Below are 11729 nucleotides of genomic sequence, written 5' to 3'. Positions count from 1 at the left end.
AAAAAAAAAAAAAAAAAGGCAGCAACAATAACAAAACACTATCCCAAAGTAACATTTGTGTTTCTTCTCTGATTTTAGGATTACAAAAGTTTTAATTCACTAATCCATTATTCAATAAATTTTTTACTATATATATTTAAGATGTACAACATGATGTTATGAGATACATAGAGATAGTAAAATGGTTACTATAACTGAAGGGAATTAACATACCCATCATATCATATAGTTAACCATTTTCTTGGCTTTAGTGGCAAGAGGAGTTAAAATCTACTCATTTACCATGAATCTCATAGGCAGCACAATTTTATTAATTGTAGTCTTCATGTTTTACATTAGATCCCTAGACTTGCTCATCCTACATATCTGAAAAATATGGAACACCTCACAAAGTTTTGTGTCACCTTTGAGCAGGGATTATGCTAATCTTCTCTGCATCATTCCAATTTTAGTGTATGTGCTACCAAAGCAAGCACTAAACAATTATTTCATTATCCTTAGCTAACTAAGGATACAGGAACAGAAAACCAAATACCTCATATTCTCACTTACAAGTGGGAGCTACATGATGAGAACATATGGACACAGAGAAGGGAACAACAGACACGGGCCTATCGGAGGGTGGAAGGTGGGAAGAAGGAGATCAGGAAAAATAATTAGTGGGCAGTAGCTTAATATGTGGGTAACAAAATAACATGTACAATGAACTCCTATGACACAAGTTTATCTACATAACAAACTTGCACATGTACCCTCTGAACCTAAATTTTTAAAAATTATTTTATACATGATAACTGTACTTCAAATAGAAAGTTCTCTCTCCTTTCTCAAGTGCCTTTTTTCTTCCTCCCAGAAGAGGGTGCTGTTGTTGTAGAAAGTTGACAGAGCACATAGAGAGATGGTAGCAAAGGCCATCTCTCCACTTGACTAAGACTTGCCTGAAAGCCCCAAGTAGGGGCTCACGCTGCGGCAAGGGATAATGTCACTGTTCAAAGGCCAAATAATACCTGTAGACATTTAAGCTCTCAGGCAGGGCTGCATCCAGGCTGACAGGGCTGTTGCTGTTCCTCTCACTGCTTTCATAGCCAGATTCCATTCGCTGGATTAGTCGGGGCTGCTGCTCTAAAAGGTGAGAGCCTGGCCGTGCTGGGCCCCAGCGCTTGTACTGGGGGCTTGATCCACCAAATTTAACCTCATAAGCAGGTGGCTTGCTTGGTTCATCTGGTGTAAATTCTTTAGCTATCCCAATCAAAAGACAGTTATGGAAAAGGAGGTAGATTTAGCATTTGCCTAAAATCAAGACCTAACTAACTCCTCCCTCTGGCTACTTATTCACTGAACTCATATTCCTAAAACACCCAACACCAGAGTAAAAATGCCCCCTGCCAGATCTACCAGAAAACCCAGGTTTTAAAAAGGCATAAATCAACTTTATTCAAAAGCCCAATTCTTCCCTAATTATCTCCTCACCTGAATCCTCAGAAAAGGGACTAAGCTGGGTATAGCCACAGTGCTTCCTTTTGTCCTTATTAAAGATACTGTCAATATTCAGAGATTCTCGTTTGGGTCTCCATGTTGGACGATACTTGCTGGAAGAACTGGATTTTGACTCACTACTGGTACTCTCTATTTCCCAGTCATGAGAGTGTAAAGGCAGGGTCCTAGGAGGTTTTTTGTCTGGCTGGTCTCCTCCCCTACCTCCACAGTGAGAGCCTACATTGGTCTGAGAAGCCAGGGATGGTCTGTTGTGGATGATATTGCTGACTGTCTCTTTAAAATCCCTCAGCCTATTGGTGCTGCTGGATGGTTTGGAGGCATTCCTAGGAGCCTGCTTCTCTTTCAGTGTTTCTCCTAAAAACACAAAGAATGAAAGAAATAGAGATATTTTAAAGTGATCATGGATAACAGACCCCAGTGTCGAAAAAGTAAAGTCCTTAGAGCAGAAAGGAGAAGGAGAAGCCAACAGTCTGGAGCATGACAGAAGTTTGATAGAGTGAATGAAGAAGAAAGAGAATCAGTGCAGAGGGGCTTGCCTTCACTGTGGTATCCTGAGGCCTGAGGCTCATCGCCTTTCCTCCTAACCCGACCAGAGCTCCTCTTTCGTTCTATCAGTGACCCTTTCTTGGATGTGTGTTTCTGATTGCATTCACTATCAGTCAGGTGTCCTGAAAAAAACAAGGAAATTGAGGTAAGCTGGTATCTGAGACTGACCTCCATCCTCCCGAGAACCTACCTAATCTCCCTTTGGGAGTGTCACAAATTTAGAGTACCCATGGAACAGAAGCTTTAGGACATAGGCTATCTGTGTCCTAGGTACTCTCAATGTAGGATTTCAGTGTAGGAACCTCCCAGTAGATAAATGCAGAGAAGGGCCAGGCGCAGTGACTCATGCCTATAATCCCAGCACTTTGGGAGGCTGAAGTGGGCAGTCAGGAGTTCGAGACCAGTCTGGCCAGGATGGCAAAACCCTGTCTCTACTAAAAATACAAAAATTACTTGGGCGTGGTGGCATTTGCCTGTAGTCCCAACTACAGTCTGATGCATTAGAATCACTTGAATCCAGAAGGTTGCAGTGAGCCAAGATCATGCCACTGCACTCCAGGCTGGATGACAGAGCAGGACTCTGTCAAAAAAAAAAAAAAAAAAAAAAGGATAAATGCAGAGAAGCTGGGAGCATCGAAATTTACAATGTCTCCTGAGCAATGACCAATCTCAATCCCACTCATAATCTTCCCCAGTGACCCAGAAGGACTAATGACATGTTTCTAGGTAATTTTTTAAAGGCAAAAGTTTTAAAGATCATATTAAAAATGTTAGGTAGCCATATACTTTCACTCTCATAAACTGAAGAGAGTTTTCCTTTCATTTATTTAGTGACAAATATCAAGTAAAATCTGATTTTCAGTACATCTGGTATTATCCTGGATACTCCAGACTTTGCCCAAAGAGCTCTGATTATATATGACTTTAAGACATTTATATATGACTTTAAGACTCAGTTATAAGCTTTCCTTCATTGTGGATAATTTAAAGGACATTTCAACTTTGATGAATTCTTATTCCTATCCCCTACCCATGCTATACAAAACTTGGCTCCATCCAGGGATTACACTTCGTATTTCCTTAATATTAATCACTGGGAAACCCAGGAGAGCTGGGCTGTTTTATGTAACTTGCCCTGCTTCATGCCCACAGTATGCAAATACATGAGTATGATTTGATGACAGCAAAGGTCAGATTCTAAAGGATATAATCAACTAAAGTGCTGGAAGCCAGAGATGAATTAAGCAGGTAAATTAAGTTTAAAAAAAAAAAAAAAAAAAAAAAAAAAAAAAAACCCTAGATCAAATGCATAGAGAGCTAACAAAAATTTGTTTTCACATGATAGTATATGAAAATCCTTATACATATTCAGGTATCACCAATGTAGCGATATGAATACATATTTTTAATCAGTTGCCCCTTGGAATCTTGTATTGCTTTTATTTGGTCCTTTGCTACCTCTTTGCCCACAAGAAAGATTTAAGAGAGAAGAAAATAACTTGGAACAACTAAGTCTTACAAATGTTAAACCAATGGGCATATTCTCCATTCCTCCCACCCTCACTACCAAAACCCCTAAACCACTAACACAAATCTGCCTCTACTGGAAAATACACTTAGTTCATGCTATGGCTTGGCTTCTTCCTGGTTCACAGTTTCAAAACGAGGGTCTAAAAAACTCACACCTGACACAATCAATGCAGTAGTCATCAAAAGAAAGCCAAGACAAATCTGACCAAACCTCTAGGTCCAACTACCAATTTACAAGAAATATAGGACATAGAAACATGTTAAAGCATACCATAGGAATAAAATCAGCAAAATTCAGAATGTGGGAAATCTACAGGACAAAATATTTAGTTCTAGCAATAAATTGCAATAAAAAATGGAGAAAAAAATGTAGATTAAAAGAAATGTAAAAGACTTATCAACTCATCACAATGCATAGACCTCACTTAAATGCTGAGTCAAACACATAAACCATGAACATATTATGACATTTATAAGTGAATATTTAAACACTCATTTGTTACCTAGCAGTTTTAAGGAATTATCATTACTATTTTTAAGTGTTATAATGCTACATTTCAAAAGTGGTTTCTTATGTTTGAGCAACAGATACTAAAATACTTATGGAAAATGTGATATAGTGCCTGGGATGTGCTTCAAAATCATCCAGGAGTGGGTAAGGGTACAGGTAAAACTAGATTGGCTGTGAGTTGTAATTATTGAAACTAGGTGATAGGTACACAAATGGGCAGTACACTATTCTGTATAGTTTTGAATATCTTTGAAATTCTTGATCTTAAAAAAAAAAAGCCCCCACAGCTTATAAACCAACCACCAATCTCAAACAATGAGCTCATGAATGCTTACAGTCCCTAAGAATATGGACACTATTCTATGCCTTAGGTATTCTATCTTCCAGAATAAACTTTTCATCTCAGCAGTCATTCATTGTTCTTCCTTGTACTGATTTCTTCCTCTAACATGGGCATATTCTCCTACAGATAAACAAAACAATTCAAGAATATTCTCTGTATGAAACTCACAATAACAAATAGATTATCTTTCATTCTTTTGCTTCTCTATCCTTCAGGAAGCTTAGCAAGCTGACATGCAGTTGTCCCTCACCAATCCCATAAATAGGCCCCTTCTATCAAAGCTCTTCACTTAGGACAAAGCCTGGCATGAGAATATGATGACATGTAAGACCACAAGGGTTTATTGGGGTACCATGGGAATCAAGGGGATAGGAGAAGAAAAGCAGACTTCAGAATAACCACATTGATAATCACATTACAATCATCTTTATTGACATGCTGCTATTGACAGGAGTATGTCCAATGGGGCATCATTGTTCATTCAGAAATGTGTTTCTTCTTTGTATTCAATTGCCCAAATTCTGTGCTGTTCTGCCTTTGCATAACAAACATTTCTGGCTTGCCCCAGTTTCTTTCTCTTAGGAGACTTTCTATGCAGGAATTGATTCAGGCAAGCAGGATTCTTTGTATAAGTCCCTACCTGTGTCCCGACTGCTCTGAGACATGGAATCATTCTCCACATTATAGATGACTGTCCCCTGAGAATCAGAAGAGAAGTGACTGACCACAGACTCATGGTGGGAATGTTTGTAGGGATAGCTCTCCGTTGAGGAATCTGTTCGAGTGTCACTTGAGATGGAGGGCTCCCTCCCTGAGGGAAGGAGGAAACATATATGCAAAGAGTGAGGAAAAAGAACAGTGACAGAGAGAAGGAAAAGAGATGGACACAACAAAGCTCCATAAGGCAAGAACTTCCTAGATGCAAGTATGAGAAGGATATGCTATACCATTGAGCCATTCTTCCCAACACCCAACTTTCAGATAACCCAGACACACATAAAATTTCTCCCATCCCTGTCCCTACCTTGCTGAAGCCCTCACTTTGCCTGCCACTGTGAAAAAATGTGAGGGTCTTACAAAACCTATCAGGGGAAAAGCAGAAAAAATGAAAAAGCTGTGAAACATAAGATTTATTTAGATGGAAAGTACCAGGCCAACCTGTCACACATAATCAGTTGTTCTCCTACCCCAGAATCTTTCTCCTATACTGCCAAGAATGTCACTTACAATTTTTGAATTGATATTATAAGCATTTTTAATATCTCTGAGAAATTATTGGGGGTGTTATTTATATGAAATACATTAGTATAAATTAGTTCAATCAGACTGCTTCTCTCTGAATACCTAGCTGAGATAAGCATAACAGGACAAATGGATATTTGATTGGAGAAGAGGTAGAACAGGTTTGGGTGGGGTATAAGAGGAGGAAGAAAGCACCGGGTACCAAGCAGGAGGGAGGTACAAAGGGGAGAAAGAAAGATGTCAAAGTCAATTATCTTCTCTTTCAAAATTATGCTAAGGACCAGTATTAGATCAAGAAGAGTAAAAGAATATTTCTTCCTCCTTTTCAGAAATCAAGCCAAAACTATTAGGTTATACCTCAAATATATTTTAAGATTCTGTGTGCTGCCCTAGAACTTTAGCCATCAAGCTGAAAATTGTTTTTACAGAAAGTCATTACTTAAGCTCTAAACAATTAACTTAGAAGTGAACAACTAATTCATAAGCAGAGGAATATCACTACTGGACATGGATTTTTTTATTCCCCAACACAGAGTCTTGCTATGTTGCCCAGTCTAGTCTCAAACTTCAGGGCTCAATCAATCCTCCCACCTCAGCCTCCCAAGTAGCTGGGAATTACAGGCATACACCACCCTGCCAGGCTACATGTTTGCAATTTTAAAACAAAAATATCTCATGCCAAACAAAATAACTAGCTTCATAGTGGCTCAAATAAAACAACTCAATTAAGTCACTGTTAAATTGCTAATAAAAATCAGTCATCCTCAGCTGGGTGCGGTGGCTCATGCCTGTAATCCTAGCACTTTGGGATGCCAAGGTGGATGGATCACCTGAGGTCAGGAATTTGAGACCAGCCTGGACAACATGGTGAAACGCTGTCTCTACTAAAAATACACAAATTAGCTGGGTATGGTGGCGGGCACCTGTAATCCCAACTCAGGAGGCTGAGGCAGGAGAATCACAGTGAGCCGTGATGACGCCATTGCACTCCAGCCTGGAAGACAGAGTGAGACTCTGTCTCAAAAAAAAAAAAAGTCATCCTCACCAATATTAGAAGGCTAAACATTGAGTCTCACAAACTCATTATCTCAGTCTAAATAAACATCCTTTAATCTCCTTTTCACTTCTGAGTTGAGGCCAAGTGATTTTAGCAAGCTCTTGACAACTGAAGGAAATAAAGAATGGCATAAGTTAGGCTTCAGCACAAGTTGGCACTTCTTTCTTACTTCTAATGAATCATCCTTCTCTAAGCTAGGTTACGTGCTAAGCACATAATTAAGTATGAGTCCCATCTGTTTGATCGCATGGGATAAGGGAAGAGGAGAGGTAAAGAGCCAGGCTACTCACCTGAATCTTCACTATCATAGCATGTCCTGCTGTATGACTGGAACTCCGCTTGGGAAGGCAGGTCCTGGGTGGACACTGGGGTACCCTGGGGATCTGCATAAAGCAGCAGCAGGGGCTGATAATGCCCCTTGATGCATTTGGTCACCACATCCTTCCATTTGGGCCCAATCTGAACCAGAAACAATCAGAATAGCATGGCAATTATACTTCATATCCACAATTCACAACATATCTTTCTGTTCTGTTTTTCTAAAGAAAACAAAAGAGATGAAAAGACAAGAATTGGGTAAAAAGACAGCAAATGAGATCTCAGACTTGGCCAGGCATGCTGGCTCACGCCTGTAATCCCAGCACTTTGGGAGCCCGAGGTGGGCGGATCATGAGGTCAAGAGATCAAGACCATCCCGGCCAACACAATGAAGCCCCATCTCTACTAAAAATACAAAAATTAGCTGGGCATAGTGGCGCATGCCCGTAGTCCCAGCTATTCAGGAGGCTGAGGCAGGAGAATTGTTTTAACCTGGTAGGCAGATGTTGCAGTGAGCAGAGATTGCACCACTACACTCCATCCAACCTGGCGATAGAATAAGACTCCATCAAAAAAAAAAAAGAGATCTCAGACTTAACACTTTTTTTTTTTGGGGGGACGGAGTTTCGCTCTTGTTACCCAGGCTGGAGTGCAATGGCGCGATCTTGGCTCACCGCAACCTCCGCCTCCTGGGTTCAGGCAATTCTGCTGCCTCAGCCTCCTGAGTAGCTGGGATTACAGGCATGCACCACCATGCCCAGCTAATTTTTTGTATTTTTAGTAGAGACGGGTTTCACCATGTTGACCAGGATGGTCTCGATCTCTTGACCTCGTGACCCACCCGCCTCGGCCTCCCAAAGTGCTAGGATTACAGGCTTGAGCCACCGCACCCGGCCCTACTTTTTTTCATTAAATTTTTTTTTTGCTAAGTCCTTTTAAAAAGCATTAAAATCGGCGGGGCGCGGTGGCTCAAACCTGTAATCCCAGCACTGTCTGAGGCCGAGGCGGGTGGATCACGAGGTCAAGAGATCGAGACCATCCTGGTCAACATGGTGAAACCTCGTCTCTACTAAAAATACAAAAATAAGCTGGGCATGGTGGCGCGTGCCTGTAATCCCAGCTACTCAGGAGGCTGAGGCAGGAGAATTGCCTGAACCCAGGAGGCGGAGGTTGCGGTGAGCCGAGATCGCGCCATTGCACTCCAGCCTGGGTAACAAGAGCGAAACTCCGTCCCAAAGAAAAAGAAAAAAAAAAGGCATTAAAATCCTATAGGAGAATAAAAGAATGAATAAAATTACTTTTATTTCTGTGAACCATCAACTTAGTTGTAAAACAGGAATAAAAGTTCTCAAAGGTGGATATGCTATGTGAAGGAACTTCAGCTGCCTTGGTGACCCATTTCTTTTCACAGACATCAGATTAAAGCCCTCAATATAAAGTTGCATTTCCATAATTTTCTCCCAAATATTAAAATTACTTTCACGAAGCTGAAGAGCAGACAGAAACTCTCTCACAGACTGCCTTAGAACAAACGACATTCAGTTTCAGAGTTCACACATGGTAGGATACAAAATGTTAAACTGCTTAGAATAGACAACTGAACCTCTCGGCCTTAGTCCTGTGCTGGATTCAGCTCTGTTACCACAGTGGAAAAGAATGAGAGAACAGCCATGGAATCAATCCAACCCAATCCTCAAACTCACCCAATTTTAAGCTTGAACCAGTCATATTTCTTAGACAATGTGCTGCTCTTGGAATTGGATAACTACCATAGTGATATGTTCACAATAGATGTCTAGCAAATTTATAACTGAGTTATTATTTTAATTAAAACATTTATATGCTCTTCACATATTAATATCATATTTACTACCTTGTAAGGGTATTTTCAAATAAAAACCCTAAAGCTAAAAGAATTCATATAAATTGCCCCGAACTACAACACCACAAAAGAGACAAAGAAAAGAAAGAGGGAATTTGACAAATCCTTTACTATTTGTGGAAAACGCTGCTTAAAGTCTGTGGATTGGTATATAGTCACACCTTATCCCCTTATCTGCTAACCTTATCACAAGCAGCATCCTAACTCAAGCAGATCACATAAACCACTTCAACCACAAACTCTATGGTTTAGACAGTACGAACTCTCCTACGTTAAGTGCCATTATAACCCTACATTCCTTATACTATCCCAAAACACATTACTCTGTGATGTGCAACAGAGTATGGGGCACTTCAGGGAGATAACAAAGAATAATTTATAGCAGCCCTGAGACAAAGTAGTACCCACTGATAACTCCAAGACCTGAAATTCTGAACTTTGTATTAACTTTATAACTTCATTGGAGGCATTAGAGTGTTCCTACTCAAATCATTCAACAAACACATTTAAAAAAACAAACAACAACAACAACAACAACAAAAGACCTTTCCTCTCTAGGGTTCCAGCTTCCAAGAAGACAAAGAAAAGAAGGAATATGGCATGCCAAAAAAGGGCTGTGGCTATGTGCAGCCCATTCACTGCATGAACTGTGCCCGATGCATGCCCAAGGACAGAGCTATTAAGAAGTTTTTCATTCAAGGCTGGGCGCTGTGGCTCATGCCTGTACGTAATCCCAGCACTTTGGGAGGCTGAGGCGGATGGATCGCTTAAGGTCAAGAGTTCAAGACCAGCCAACATGGAGAAACTCTGTCTCTACTAAAAATATAAAAATTAGCCAGGCGTGGTGGTGTACACCTGTAATCCCAGCTGCTCAGGAAGCTGAGGCATGAGAATCACTTGAGCCCAGGGGGTAAAGGTTGCAGTGAGCCGAGATCATGCCACTGCACTCCAACCTGGGTGACAGAGCAGGACCCCATCTCAAAAAAACAAAAATAAAAAGAAGTTTCTCATTCAAAACATAGTAAAGGCTGCAGCTGTCAATGACATTTCTAATAAATTTCTTCGATGTTTATGTGCTTCCTAAGCTGTATGTAAAACCGCATTACTACGTGAGTTGTGCCATTCACAGCAAGGTAGTCAGGAATCAATCTCCCCAAGCCCAAAAGGTGTTAACATCCCCAGCCAAATTTAGACCTTCAAGTACTGGCCCATGAACTCCACCAAGGCCCATGTAAGGAGCTGACTCCTCAGCACTGAAGAAAAACTATTTTCAAGGAAAAAAAAAACAAAAACAAAAAAAGGAGATTATACTTTAAAAAAAATACTATGGGCCAGGCACTATGGTTCACACCTGTAATCCCAACACTTTGGCAGGCTGAGGTGGGAGGATCACTCGAGCCCAGGAGTTCAAGACCAACCTGGGTAACACAGTGAGATCCCCCATCTCTAAAACAAACAAACAAAAAATGTTAACTACCTGGGTGTGATGGCCACGCACCCGTAGTTGCAGCTACTCCGGAGACTAAGGTGAGTAGCATTCAGCTGTTTTGTATTTATAGATGACAAAATATTTTATTTTATTTAATAAAACTTTCCTATCCTCGAAGAACTAACCATCTTCAGGGGAAGAGAAGATGATACTTTCATAAATTCAATAGGCAGACAGACATAAAAACATAAAATAGGCTGGGCACGGTGGATCATGCCTGTAATCCCACCACTTTGGGAGGCCGAGAAGAGAGGATCACGAGGTCAGGAGTTCGAGACCAGCCTGGCCAATATAGTGAAACCCCATCTCTACTAAAAATACAAAAATTAGCCAGGTATGGTGGCACGCACTTGTAGTCCCAGCTACTTGGGAGGCTGAGGCAGGAGAATCACTTGAACCTGGGAGGTGAAGGTTGCAGTGAGCAAAGGCTGCACTCCAGCCTAAGCGACAGAGTAAAACTCTGTCTCAAAAAAAAAAAAAAAAAAGCTCATGATGGATGAAAGGTAAAAAAAATAAACAAATATACATATATATATGTTTTATGGAAATGTGGGGAGGTTCCATTCAAAATTATGGAAAATGAAACACTAAAGACAAATAATTATTCTTGTTTTTTTTTCTGTTATTGTTGTAGTCACCAAATACTTCGAAAAGGGGTTTACTGTTCCTACCTCCTTGACATGAGCATCATCAAAGTACATCCATTTGCGGATCTTGGTTTGAAAAAAGAACGTAGAATAATGTTTGCCATAGTAACAAATCATTCCGACTAAGTACAGTTCAGATTGCTTGGCCCGGTCATCTGTCACTCTGAAAAACAGCTGTAGGGAAAGAAGAGAAAAGAAGCATAGTCACATATTCAACCATCCCACATCATCTCTCAGGAGGCTCCACTGATATTTCTTAAGTAAGGTACTGACTTCTCTTCCCTTCAGTCTAAGATTTTTCTTAGATTATCATCAGAAATTAACCTCAGCACTTTGTGAGAACAAAGTAAGAGGACTGTTGGAGGCCAGGAGTTCGACAACAGCCTAGACTAGATGACAAGACTATCTTTAGGCCCAGTATGTGGCTCATGTCTATAATCCCTACACTTTGGGAGGCTGAGGAGAGCAAATCTCTTGAGGTCAGGAGTGTGAGACGAGTCTGGTCAACACAGTGAAACCCCATCTCTACTAAAAATACAAAAATCGGCCGGGCGCGGTGGCTCAAGCCTGTAATCCCAGCACTGTCGGAGGCCGAGGCGGGTGGATCACGAGGTCAAGAGATCGAGACCATCCTGGTCAACATGGTGAAACCCCATCTCTACTAAAA

General features: G+C 40.8%; 1 protein-coding gene and 1 non-coding gene across 2 annotated transcripts in view; both read right to left on the bottom strand.

Moving 5' to 3' along the window:
* The window catches only part of USP54 (ubiquitin specific peptidase 54), a 39753-nt gene extending 28517 nt beyond the window's left edge, over nucleotides 1-11236 (bottom strand). Inside the window, exons 1-6 of the mRNA XM_017519516.2 lie at nucleotides 11087-11236; nucleotides 7017-7185; nucleotides 5068-5238; nucleotides 2034-2165; nucleotides 1471-1851; nucleotides 1008-1239 (exon numbers count right to left, since the gene is read on the bottom strand). Of these exons, the coding sequence (XP_017375005.1) occupies nucleotides 1008-1239; nucleotides 1471-1851; nucleotides 2034-2165; nucleotides 5068-5238; nucleotides 7017-7185; nucleotides 11087-11179 (1178 nt within the window). The 5' untranslated portion in view covers nucleotides 11180-11236. The remainder of the gene's footprint in view (nucleotides 1-1007; nucleotides 1240-1470; nucleotides 1852-2033; nucleotides 2166-5067; nucleotides 5239-7016; nucleotides 7186-11086) is intronic.
* On the bottom strand, nucleotides 370-476 carry LOC119469649. The gene has a single exon (XR_005198484.1). It is a non-coding gene; the product is annotated as a U6 spliceosomal RNA (small nuclear RNA).
* Nucleotides 11237-11729: the final 493 nt, after the last annotated feature.

This window comes from Cebus imitator, unplaced genomic scaffold, assembly GCF_001604975.1.
Source record: "Cebus imitator isolate Cc_AM_T3 unplaced genomic scaffold, Cebus_imitator-1.0 Scaffold755, whole genome shotgun sequence".
NCBI lineage: Eukaryota > Metazoa > Chordata > Mammalia > Primates > Cebidae > Cebus > Cebus imitator.
This window is presented reverse-complemented; position numbering and strand designations above follow the sequence as displayed.